The following is a 12291-nucleotide window of genomic DNA, read 5'->3' as shown; positions in this document are numbered from 1 at the left end:
AAAAAGATCCTTCTATTAGTTAATGAAACTGCCCATAGGGCTACAACCACCTTTACAAGAGAGGGCTACAACAATCATGATGGGGAGACTTTCCCAATGAAAAAATAGCATATGTACAATGAGGCTAAATCAAGAAATGGGAGGGGGGAAAAGCCACACAGGTGGATGGTAATGCCATCTGAGTACACCCTGGACCATGGTGAAAAAAGGCCCAGGGCGCCAGAGTCGAAGGAAAGCCTCTCTTCGCTCCCGCATGCAGTCGGAGCTGCCCTGGAGTCTCTCGAGCTGTCCTCTGAGAGTATGGATCAGCTCTAGCCAAAGATCCCGAACAATCTCTGCTGGTAGTACAGGGCGAGCCTCAAAGATGCGGAAGCAACGGGCCCGTCAGATGCACCAGAGTGTCAGGCCATTGATGAGCTCCCAGCACTCCTCTCTCACTGCACCACTCCTGTGGAGTAAGCTCTTTGGCATTCTGGAGTGTAGGTCGCCCCCCCTGCATCACTATCATCTTGCTGGTGGAAGATAGCTCAAACTGAAGTGTCGGGCCCGTGAGAGTGGACCAAGCAGCTGCCCCCAAGGTGTACTGCCAAGCCGTGGAAAGAGCTGGCATCAGCCGAAGAACACGAAGCCACACCTGCTGTGCCAAAGGACAGTCCCAAAGACAGTGACGCTCTACAAGATGGTTACTAGCTGCACATACGGCCGAGAGACCACTATGTACAAGCGAGCTCCCAACTGCTGTAGCTCTGTGTGCGACCAGCCACTAGAACAAAGTGACTCGCCTCGGCTGTCTGGAGTCCCATAACCTCTCGCAAAAAGCTGCCAAGAACTCAGCTGTGAGACCCTCCTCCTGCCAATGAGGTGTTGCACTAGGGCGAGCCTCTCTCTGTACTGCCAGTATGTGACGTCCCAGTCGAACAGTGCACTGAAAGAAAGGGACACCTGGGTGGTCTGCAGAGGAGAAAGGGTCCCTCCAAATCCACTCTCGAGGATCCCACTCTACTCGTGCCAGTGGACAGCTCTCCCAAGCCCACAGTCTCCAGTGTCCAGTCTCAAGAGCTGCTCGGTCAGGATCGATGACACAAGTCCTCCCACAGATGCCCATCACTCGGATCCTCTAAAAGCAGTACTCTGCCACCTGCGGGGCCTCTACTGCAGCTCGGTGTAAGCGTCCCTCACCCTGTATCTCGAAAAACAGGGATGGAACAGTCTCTAAGCAAGCCCAAACTGAGATGAGAACCTCCAATTGCGTGAAGGCTCCCATCCATTTGGGCGCTGCTGACACAAGAGGTGTGAGCCACTTAGCTGGTACTGCCTTTGAGATGTCCTGACACATGCTCTGCACCCCTCTCATGCCTTGTAGCTGAAAGCCCTGAAGCTCCTCTGACAAGCCTGAAAACTGTAACCAGTCACCTAAAGAGCGTGCTGGACCCTCTGCCATGGGACCCTAGGAAACATGAGGCAGACTACCAACCAAGTGGCCTCTCTAAGTGCTAACCATGGGGTTCCAAACAAGGGGCTGTCTCAGGCGCTCCTCCGTGCAAGTAGGCTAACATTGCTCCAGGCCTCGCCGCAGATGCTCCCAAGATCGGAGCAAACTCACAGCGAAGCAATCCTCTAGTCTCCTGCTCAAGCCAACTCTGCGCATCTCTGTGAAAATCCATTTGGTCGAAGGTCGCCAGGGGCCTCCAGCCTGAGGCACCCTAGCATGAAGCCGCTGCATCAAGAACTCCTTCCAGGGCTCCTCACGTGGAAGAAGTCCTCTGACGATGAACTTCCCAAGAAGGCTCTGCTCTGCTATGTTGGGTCTATGATCCCAAGCCCTCCCTGAGAACAAGGAAGAGTGATGACCTGCCAAGCCACTTTGGCCCGGGCTATCTGAGTGTCACACCTTGACCAAAGGAAGTTCTTGATCAGCCTCTCTACCTGGCTGATACAAGAACTCGAGAAGATCCAACAAGAAGTGATGTACCACATAGTAGCCAACAACACTTGGTTGGCCACTACAACTTTGCCTGCCAGAGAGAAAGTCGTGCGGAGCTCCAATGTAACAACTTCCTCCTGATAGACAGGAGGAGGGGAGCAATCTGCTTCTCGGGAGACAAGTCCAAACCAACCTGACAGCCCAAGTATCGAACTACTGTCCCTGGAGGAATCCACCTGAAACCCTCACCTAGCATCCAATCAGGTATAGGAGCACTACCAACCGAGAAAGCCACTGTCTTTCTCCAATTGATCAATGCGCCAGATGCAAAACAGAAAGTCTCAAGGGCCATCCAAGTATAAGGGTGAGCCCACCTAATCCCTGTACGTTCCATGCGACGATCCTCATGGGGAGCGAGAGAGAATAGCTGCTGCCGCAGCAGCTAAACGTGCTATCTTTGAGGCTGGCTTGGATGGGGAGTAATCCGCATTAGAGCGTCCTTGAGATAAGCGTGACTGCAAAGAGTGCCTAGTATAGTCACAGGGGACGCCCTTTTTCGGGCTTCCCGTCCCCACTTTTCCGTCCCCACTTGCCATCCCGCCCTCTTTTTTACACTAAAAATCCATTTCAGCCCCGTCCCCAATCCCCCGTTTCCCGTCTCGGAATGCGTCCCTTGTGACTATGGTGCCTAGCCCAAGCCCAAGTAGACCGAGCCGTGCGTAAAGCAACCTCCTCTGTCCAGGAGTCCTCATGTATGTGTACATAGCATGGTGGGCATTGCATTTCAGCAAAAAAGTGAACCACAATGTGTCTACATCCTGCTACGTTTGGAGGCGTCACAGCAAACTTGGCCAATGGCCAAAGAGTCTGAAGCATGTCTATAATCCCGAGGTCTCCCATGTGATGAGAGAACTCTAGGGCTTGTGTCTGTAGCCACTCCAACACTGAGTCAAAAGTCCACTCAGTCTGGTCCCTGCCGCAAAGGGGAAAAGAGAAGCCAACCGTTGAGTCCAAGGCCTCTATCCCCCTAGCTGCAAGGAACAAAACATGAACCCTGAAGCAGGCTGCCTCAAGGTCTGGTGAGGAGTCGCCGAGAGATCATGTAAAGTCGTAGGCAAAGAAGTCCCACCGACGCCAAATGTCGAAGCTCGTCAGACCATGAGGGACTGCTGCAAAGGGAGACATCTGTACCAGAAGAGGGGGTCGCAAGAAAGGCTGTCCATCTCTCGCCAAGCGACTCGTGGCAAAGGCGTTGCCAAGGGATCTCCTAGCAGCCGAGGATGGCCCTGCCCCCTTCGTCGACTGTGGGACTGGAGTGGGAGGGGGGGTGCGGGAGCAGGGGGAGGGGGAGGGGGAGGAGAGGGGGGGCGAGGGGGATCGGCAAAGGTAGGAGGGTGAGGTGGAGAGGCGGAGGGAGCTGGAGGCAGGGAGGGAGGGGGGGGGGGGGGGGGGGGGGGGGGGGGGGGGGGGGGGGGGGGGGGGGGGGGGGGGGGGGGGGGGGGGGGGGGGGGGGGGGTCCTGCTGAAGAGGGCCGAATCTGTTCCCCGTGGGAACCCACTGCTGCTGGGCAGGCGCCTGAGGACCACTCTGGGTGGCAGGCTGTCGTTGAGGCCCTTGCCGTCGTCGACCACGAACCTGCTGCTATCCCTCCTCCGCTTGAGCCCCAGGCTCGGAGGGTGGCTCTGCCTGTGTGCTCTATGTCTCTACCTGCTGCTGGCCAGCCCTTGAAGGTTGGGGCTGGGCCTGTGGTGTAGGTCGGGGCCTCCTCCGTGGACAGGCCTTCGCAAGATGGTCCATCTGTCAATAAATGAAGCACTGATTCGGGAGGCCCGAACACTCCACGCTCTGTCTAAACCAACCCCCACTCACCCGAGGAAGTAGGATGACCTTCGGGAGAGTGTGGGTGTCCCTAACCAGAACACGAACTGAGGGAATGTCGGCCGCCTGCGTCAGTGGGACTTCTTTGCCTACGACTTTACACGAGGGACTGCTGCAAAGGGAGACATCTGTACCAGAAGAGGGGGTTGCAAGAAAGGCTGTCCCTCTCTCGCCAAGCGACTCGTGGCAAAGGCGTTGCCAAGAGATCTCCTAGCAAGCGAGGATGGCCCTGCCCCCTTGGTCGACTGTGGGACTGGAGCGGGGGGGGGGGGGGGGTGCGGGAGCAGAGTGAGGGGGAGGAGAGGGGGGACGAGGGGGATCGGCAAAGGTAGGAGGGTGAGGTGGAGAGGCGGAGGGAGCTGGAGGGGGGGGGGGGGGGGGGGGGGGGGGGGGGGGGGGGGGGAGGGGGGGGGAACTCGGGGGGGGGGGGGCTGTCGAGGGTGAGGCTGAGGTGGAGGCGGGAGTAGGGACCTCGTCCTGCTGAAGAGGGCCGAATCGGTTCCCCATAGGAACCCACTACGGCTGGGCAGGCGCCTGAGGACCACTCTGGGTGGCAGGCTGTCGTTGAGGCCCCTGCCGTCGTCGACCATGAATCTGCTGCCATCCCTCCTCCGCTTGGCTCGGAGGGTGGCTCTGCCTGTGTGCTCTGTGTCTCTGCCTGTTGCTGTTGGCCAGCCCTTGAAGGCTGGGGCTGGGCCTGTGGTGTAGGTCGGGGCCTCCTCCGTGGACAGGCCTTCGCAAGATGGCCCATCTGTCAACAAATGAAGTATTGATTCGGGAGGCGACGCTCTGTTTAAACCAACCCCCACTCACCCTAGGAAGTAGGATGACCTTCGGGAGAGTGTGGGTGTCCCTAACCAGAACACGAACTGAGGGAATGTCGGCCGCCTTGGAAGCTACTGAGGCTGCCGTGCGAGGTGTCTCCAAGACAATCCCAATTGCTGAGCCTATCCTGGACAAAAGTGGTAGGTACTCCCTCCTCAAACCAGGAAAACAAACGGAGATGGGAAGGTCTGCCTCCTCTACCAGAACATCTGAAGCTGGGTCAAAACCATGTCTCCACTGTCGGAAGTTGGCTCGAACTGCTCGGATAGTCACGAGACTCATTGCAATGACCTTGGACACCATCTCGGAGGTCTCGAGCTCTATCTGATAGTAACCGCGTCCGAGGAATTGGACGTCCAAGATCTTGCCCACCTCTGCGAGTAGGCGGGCCTCGAGAAGATCACGCAGCTCTCCTCTGTTGGGTCTGGTGCCGAGAATCTTGCAGATGACAGAGGTCGCCTCTGCAGGCGTTCCATCTCTGCGGCTAGGCTCGCTTGCTCTGTCAGTGAAAGAGAAAAAGTCGAATGGTGGGCTCACCGGGGTCAGGCGAGGGGACTTCAGTGGACTTCCTCTGTGGCGGAGCTTGAGCCTCCATTTGTGTTTGTTGCTGCGGAGAAGAGGCGAAAATTGAAGACGAAGGGGGAAGCTCCCACTGGACCAAACACGCAAGGTAATTGGCGAGGCTCGACAAGAAGAAAAGTTAAAAAATGAAGATGCAGGCGGGCAGGACGAAGGGCAAAAAAAACAAAAACTGCAAGTAGGCGGGCGGGCAGGCGAAAGGATGGTGGACGGACAGGGCAGCGGCGGGGGTGGCTGGGCGGGCAGGCTGAGCGGGCAGCGGAGGGAGGACAGGGCGCTGGGCAGCGGCCGGGGGGGGGGGGGGGGGGGGGGGGGCAGCGGGCTGGATTGAGTGCAGCGGGGGCGGCCAGGGGCTTGCGCGCAGGAGGTTACGCGAGGGCTGGGGTGGGGGGCAACGATGGCGAGGAGGGGAGGAGGGGGGGAAGCAGCGATGGCGAGGGGGAGGGAGCGGGCAGCAACAGCGAGCGCGTTCAGCGGGTCCTCGTGATGCCAGTTCTTTACACTCATTCTAAGTGCTTTTGTGGCTTTTGTTATGTTATATGAACTCAGTGACCGTGTTCTATGTGCTTCCACCAGCTTACTGGTTGAGAGGCCAGCTTAATGTCCATTCCTTGTGCAAAATTTGAACCTCGTTAGCTTCAAAAGAGATGCTTGAAAAGAAAGCGGATAAGACTTCAATCCTTGAAAAGAAAGCAGATAATACTTCTACCCTATTTTTGGATGTGCAAAATTTGCATCTCTTCTTCTTATCTCTCACACAACATACCTTCTCTATTTCAATGCAATGTTTTATTTTCAAGTATAGGAGCTCATCTTGCAATGTTGTGATGTGTAGATGGAGATTCAATTGCTGCGAGGAACTTCTCAAGAGGAGAACACTATCAGTGAAAGTGAACTGACGTCTTTACAAAATCAAATTCTGAATTACATTGATGACAAGTCATGCGAAGCAACCTTGAGCTTTGGAGGTTCAGACATACTTTTTACTTTGTCTTACTTTTCTAGTTGCATAATGTGGAGTTATACCTTTTGCAACCTAGTGTGTCTTTGCATACCTTCCTTTCTTGTAGATGACTTTTTTACCTAAACCAACATCCTTCCATGTCTCTTAATCTCTTTGCATATCCTCTCAACATATTGCTTGATTGCACATAAGAAAGCTACATAGATACGGATCACATCAGATTGGAGATGGACAGTGTGGAAATTAAGTGTCTTTCCATACATTTCTTTCTTGTAGAGCGCCACATGGGCAGCCCTTAGATGGAGGAGAAGATGCAACAAGCTCGGCAGGAGCTGATCATCATCGAGGAGCGGCGCCACGAATTTTCCTTTCATCGTTAGGATTCTTAGTGAACTCGGGTGGGTGACAAGGTTACTGGTGAGTTTTTTGAGATTGTGGGTCCTCGCCATGCGCATGCCAGTGTTGGCCAGCTGAGGAGGCCCAATGGGTCTGTTGCTACAGAGCCCAAGGATATGTGCACAATTGCTACTAACTTCTAACGTGAGTTGCTTTTAGCAGAGCCACAGTCAGAGCGTCGAGATGCATGCAGAGAGTAGGTCTAGGCACAGATCCCTTGTTCAGTCACTGAGGAGATGCGCCAGAGGCTTGAGAGCTCGCTCCAGCCAGAGGAGCTAGAGGAGGCCCTCAAGGTACTTCCCAGGGGAGAATGGTTTGACTCCCAATTTTTTCTTGGAGTATTGGGAGGTGCTTGGTCGAGACCTTTGTAGTGCTTACGAGCACATTATGCACACTGGGGTGATACCGGACAGGATGAGTGAGGGATTGATCTATCTTATCCCCAAGGAGGGAGGCTCCTTGGATGAGATTCGGCAGTGGCGATCCGTCACCATTCGCAACTCAGCCTACGAAATCTTACCAAAGGCTATGAGTTTGATAATTCAGCCTATTCGGGGAGAGGAGCTTTGGACGCCGAGTTTGTTGATGACTCGGGCATGTTTTTGGAGGCCCTGGAGGCCAACTTGCACAAGTGTGAGCAGGCTCTTGAGGTGTTCTGTGTTGTGCATCGGAAGTGTTGATCAACTGGTGGAGGACAATGGCTTTCTGGGTTGGTAGTGCTCTCGTGCCCGATTGGTCCTCTAGAGAGGGCTTTAGGTGCTCTAGGGACACAAGTACGCTATTTGGGCTGCTAGGTTGGTTTGGATCTGTCTCCAAAGTATTAGATTTCTCCCCTTCTCTCCATTAGAAGGAAACTCCTCCATTGGAGTACGGCACAACTTTCTCTTGCTGGCAGGGTTGTGGTGGTCAACCAAGTTTTATTGGCTACTATGTCGTACATCACGTCTTACTAGATTTTGAGTTCTTGCATCGGCGAGCTAGAGAGGCTGATCAAGAAAATCTTGTGGTTAGGGTGTGACTCAGTCGGCTCGGGCCAAGGTCTCCTGGCAAGTCATCACTTTACCTTGCTCTCAAGGAGGGTTGCGGATCATTGACCTACCACAGCAGAGTAGAGTCTTCCTTGGGAGGTTGTGGTCAGAGGACTTGTTCCAAGGGAGAAGCCTTGGAAGGAGCTGTTGCTACACCGGATTTGGGCCTGAGTCCCATAGACGGGCGGCCCATGGAGCCCTTCCACCTGCTGGATTTTCACACAGATGCGTAGAATTGGCATGAGCAGGAGATGGGAGGACTGCTTTGCTGCGAGCTTGCTTTGATCTTGGGGGCAGCTGCGGGGTGGCCTTGAGCAACACCAACCCACGTGCACTGAGGAGCGTTTGAGGCAACCACTCGCTTGGAACCCTATGGTCAGCACACAATGAGGTCACATGGTTGGTAGCAGACCTCATGTCTCATGGGTCCGATGGCTGAGGGTCCAGCCGGCTTTTATGGGGATTGTCTGCAGTTTACAGTACTTTCTGAGGAGATACAGAGCATTCAGCTACGAACCATGAGGGGGGTGCAGTTTTCAGTACTTTGTGAGGAGATACAGAGCATTCAGCTACGAGCCATGACAGGGGTGCAAAGCATGTGTAAGGACAGCTATACATGCAGTAGAGCTCCTTGCTGAATGGAGGCTTTCACGTGACTGGAGGTCCTCATTGCACTTAGGGCTTGCTCAGACGCTTGTTCTTTGAGGTTCATAGGGAGGGTCGCCTAAAAGAGTAACTACCGAGGCACCAGAGGTGGTTGAGTGTTGCTCTCAGCGGATCAAGAATTGTGGGCATCAGTGGCAGGACTTGTCATAGACCCGACCTGATAGATTTGGAGGCAGGACACTAGCCGCTCAGGGCTTGGGAAAGTCGCCCCCCCGGTGCGAGTGAAGTGGGACCCAGGGGAGTGGTTTTGGCGAGATCCCTTTACCCTAGCCAATCACCCGGGGACCCCTTATTTCCGGTACACAGCTCGGCTAGGTTGTCCTATACTCACAACGCAGAGAGAGGCTCGTCCTGCACGACGACTCATTGGCAGGAAGAGGGTCTCACAGCGGAGTTCTTGGAAGGATTCCTTGGAGCACTTCTAGGACAACAGACAGCCGAGGCGAGTTATGTAGCAGGGCTACAATGTCACTTGCATAGGACAGGCAGTTAGTGACACTTGGTTTGGAGTTCACATTGGATGGACTCTCATGTGGGCGATGACATGTGGCAGAGATACGGGTGGTGGTCTAGTGAACACCGTGGCTAGATCACCACCACCACAGTTTGGAGATAAATGTAGCTAGACTGGGATATTTTGCTATCCGTTGGTGGATCTTTATGATTGTATATATCTGTAGTTGGTTCTAGTTTTGGTATGCTTCATTTACTTTCAATGGTCTAGCGTCTTGAGTCTCATGTCTTGGGTATAGCACCGCACATCTGCACTCTCCTTGCACATTGGAGCCTCGATAGCCCCATTGTGCCTGTGAATCTTGGGCTTGGAGTTGAGTGTGCTGCCAGCCAAAGTCTGTACCAGTGCATGAGTTCATCCAGTTCCATTGCCTACTGAGTCTGTTGTGCCTTGAGTTGTTATTCCATTGCTCTATTGCGTTTTCTTTGTGCTGGTGTGAGGTTTCATGCATATTGCACTGAGGAGCACCCACAGTAGAGAGCACGACACACTTTTCTTGATGGAGATGCTCTCATTTTTTGGCACGCCCGGTGGGATCTCAACTGAAGTCTCACTCCACTCCATTGAGCATACATGGTTGAGGAGATAGTTGGTTCAGCCCCTGACTTGGTCTACTCTGTTGGTGTGGTCCAGCTTGGTCTAGACCAGCTTCGCCCTCGTCCAACTTGGTCGAGTCCATCTTTGCCTCGTCCAGCTTAGTCTAGCTGGTCTAGTCTCTCTCTCTCTCTGATGGCAGTGGAGGACAGTGGACTGTCGGTAAACTTGGGTAAAACCAAAGTTATGGTGTTTAACACCACACCGCAATGGGTTAGGAGATCGGCACCTACATTTGCATATGGCCAGGATACAGTAGAGTACACAGATGCATACACATACCTTGGGGTGGTATTTGCAGGACCGAAGTTTACTCTTAAGAAAGCAGCAGATGCTAGATTATCTAGAGCCTCTGCGGCCTTGGGAGGGTTGGAGAGAGTGTTATGCTTGATCCCTCTTTTTGAGAATTCCTCAGCGAATTCTTAGAGAAGTTGCTCAATACTTGGGAATTCTAAGTTGTTTAATGGTTGAAACCAAGTCAGGGCATTACCTTCCAATGTCAACCCAAATCCTTCATACTGAGTGTGGAAATCAGTCACTTGTTCCGCTCTCAATACTTGTTTGAAGGTTGAAACATGGGCATACGGATCACCAGATCCATTATACTTTTTGGGTAAGCATTTTTCCACACTTTTTGGGTAAGCATTTTTCCACTTGGGATGGTCGCATACGCCTGGCCTCTGCAACCATTCTAACGACTCCTGGTCCCCCTGCAAGTTATGCGGAATGGAGCCGGAGACAGAATTACACTACATATGCCACTGCACAGTATACTACGAGATACGTGGGCGTTTTCACTGCATCTTTAAAGAAGGCTTTGGACCTCTAGATAGAATCATGCAATACCAAGATCAAAGATGCTTAGGCTTGTACCTACTGGAACTACATCGGCACAGGGATAATCTAATGAGAAGACAAAGAGCACTACAGCCTCAAAGGCAGATCACAGATTTCTTCGGATCGAGTGAAGCAGGAGTGGAAGGGGAAGCAGGAGGCCAGCAGCCAACACAAAGGAGTACCCACATTCATACCAAAGGCACCCTAATTGACAGAGCGATTGAGCTTAGGAAATCGAGACGACCAAAACCAAGAGGCAGAAGCACACTTCACCGGAGGAGACTACAACAAAGGATTAAAAGCATTCTAGCCAGACACCCAGAATGCTCCTAAGAAGTTTATTTAATACTTTGTATTTAGTTTTTCACATTCACTTTCACACTTTTCACACCTAGTACTTTAGTACTAAGGTACCCAGACATTGTAACAGATTCACCACTTTGTATCAGTTTGGTCTCATAGGTCATTCTGGCCTTTTGAAGACGTTAATATAACATTTCATTTCTCCCCTGTCTAGCGGGAGTGGTCTAGCCTCGTCTAGTCCGGTCTGATCGAGTGAATCTAGACTATCCAGCAAGTTCAAGGGTCTTCGTGCCCAGAGCTTGGGTGGGTTTGTTGCTACTATATGACACATATAAGGCAGTCTAAAGATCAAAAAATCCCACTACTAATCCCTCTAAAGTACTACCATAGAAAGCGCCAATCTTTCGTGCAGAGTAGAAGTCCCCCAGCCCGGCTACCCCTACTCGCTTGGGCATCTACCTCCACTCCCTCAACCAATTCCTCACCTCCCAGGTCACCTTCCCCAGTACACTTCCCACCAACTATGTTACACTAGGCTCTTGAGCGACGGGCTCCTGAGCAAATAGCCATGGAGGAGCTAACAAGCATTCTGGCTAAGGTGAACCTAAAGTTTTCGACTGTAGCGCGGATAATGTGTCGTGCTCTCCACAGTGTGGGTGCTGCTCAGTGCAATGTGCGAGACAATCTCACTCAAACAGAATGGAACACGGAAACAATCGATAATAACAGAACAACAGAACACAACAGTGGACCAGAACATGTGGACTCGACTATCTCAAAGAACCATGTACAGACTCTGGCGTGGCAACACACTCAGCTCCAGCCCAGGACTCATAGGTACAAATGGGGTGTCGAGGCTCAGATGTGCAGGGATGGTGATAGTATGCTCTGTGTAAGACTCGCTACCAAGACGACGACTACTAGACCAACCATAAAAGATAATGATAATGACCCAATGGCTACTACTCATAGATACAATCATAAAGAGCCACCAACGGCCCATAAATGTCAGCCAGCTAAGTGTGACCTGGCCACATGTCCACTAGGCCACCACCAGTATCCCTACCACGTGTCACTGCCCAAGAGTGTCCGTCCAGTGTGAACAGACTAGACCAACTGTAGTAACTGTAACTGTGTCCTATGAAAGTGACATTGTAGCCTGCTAAGGTTGCCCGCCACAAGACTGGTCACCATCTCGGTAAGCCAAAACTGAATGAAACTGCAAAACTAACTATATGTACAATGAAAGGTGGGGCAAGAGCACAGTCCTTTCACCCAAGGGAAAGTGTCGTCGCCACTGTTGCCCCAGAAGTATCTGGATCGGGAGGAGCCATCAGATCGATTGTGTAACGATGTGATTGTTGGACTGTGCTTTGCATAACCTGGTTTCCTATGGTTGTAGCAGCCATCTGCTGCACAGCGGATGGAAGCACCTGCCCTGAAGTGAACTCCGGATGCCTAGTAACACAACCATGGCGGTGTGCACCAGCAACACCGTCACAGCAAGGAACACTCTGGCTCTGCATATGTGGCATCTGGACCTGAGACCCCTGCTGAGTAAAGTACTGGAACTGGGGCTGTGGGTAGTGTCCCATGAACTGCTGAGAGGGCTGAGAGGGACCTGCTGAGGATATATTGTAGCTTTGTGGATTTCTGCAAAGCCTTTGATACAGTGCCACGAGCTAGACTCATACGCAGATTGCAAGACATGGGGGTGCCCACAGAGCTGATCTGGGGGATCTTAGCTTTATACAAGACAGTGGTAGGACAGGTACGCACTACT

General features: G+C 52.8%; 1 protein-coding gene across 6 annotated transcripts in view; it reads left to right on the top strand.

The window, feature by feature from the left end:
* The window catches only part of LOC147417734 (uncharacterized), a 239607-nt gene that overhangs the window by 123363 nt on the left and 103953 nt on the right, over positions 1–12291 (top strand). For all 6 annotated transcript variants that reach the window (XM_086506703.1, XM_086506705.1, XM_086506704.1 and 3 more), the window contains one exon: positions 6042–6174. In XM_086506703.1, coding sequence (XP_086362829.1) covers positions 6042–6174 — 133 coding nt within the window. The remainder of the gene's footprint in view (positions 1–6041; positions 6175–12291) is intronic.

The sequence above is a fragment of the Adiantum capillus-veneris genome, chromosome 30, assembly GCF_014529385.1.
Source record: "Adiantum capillus-veneris isolate H3 chromosome 30, ASM1452938v2, whole genome shotgun sequence".
NCBI classification, from domain to species: Eukaryota; Viridiplantae; Streptophyta; class Polypodiopsida; order Polypodiales; family Pteridaceae; genus Adiantum; species Adiantum capillus-veneris.
Note: the sequence above shows the minus strand (reverse complement) of the source record. Positions and strands in the feature narration are given on the sequence as shown.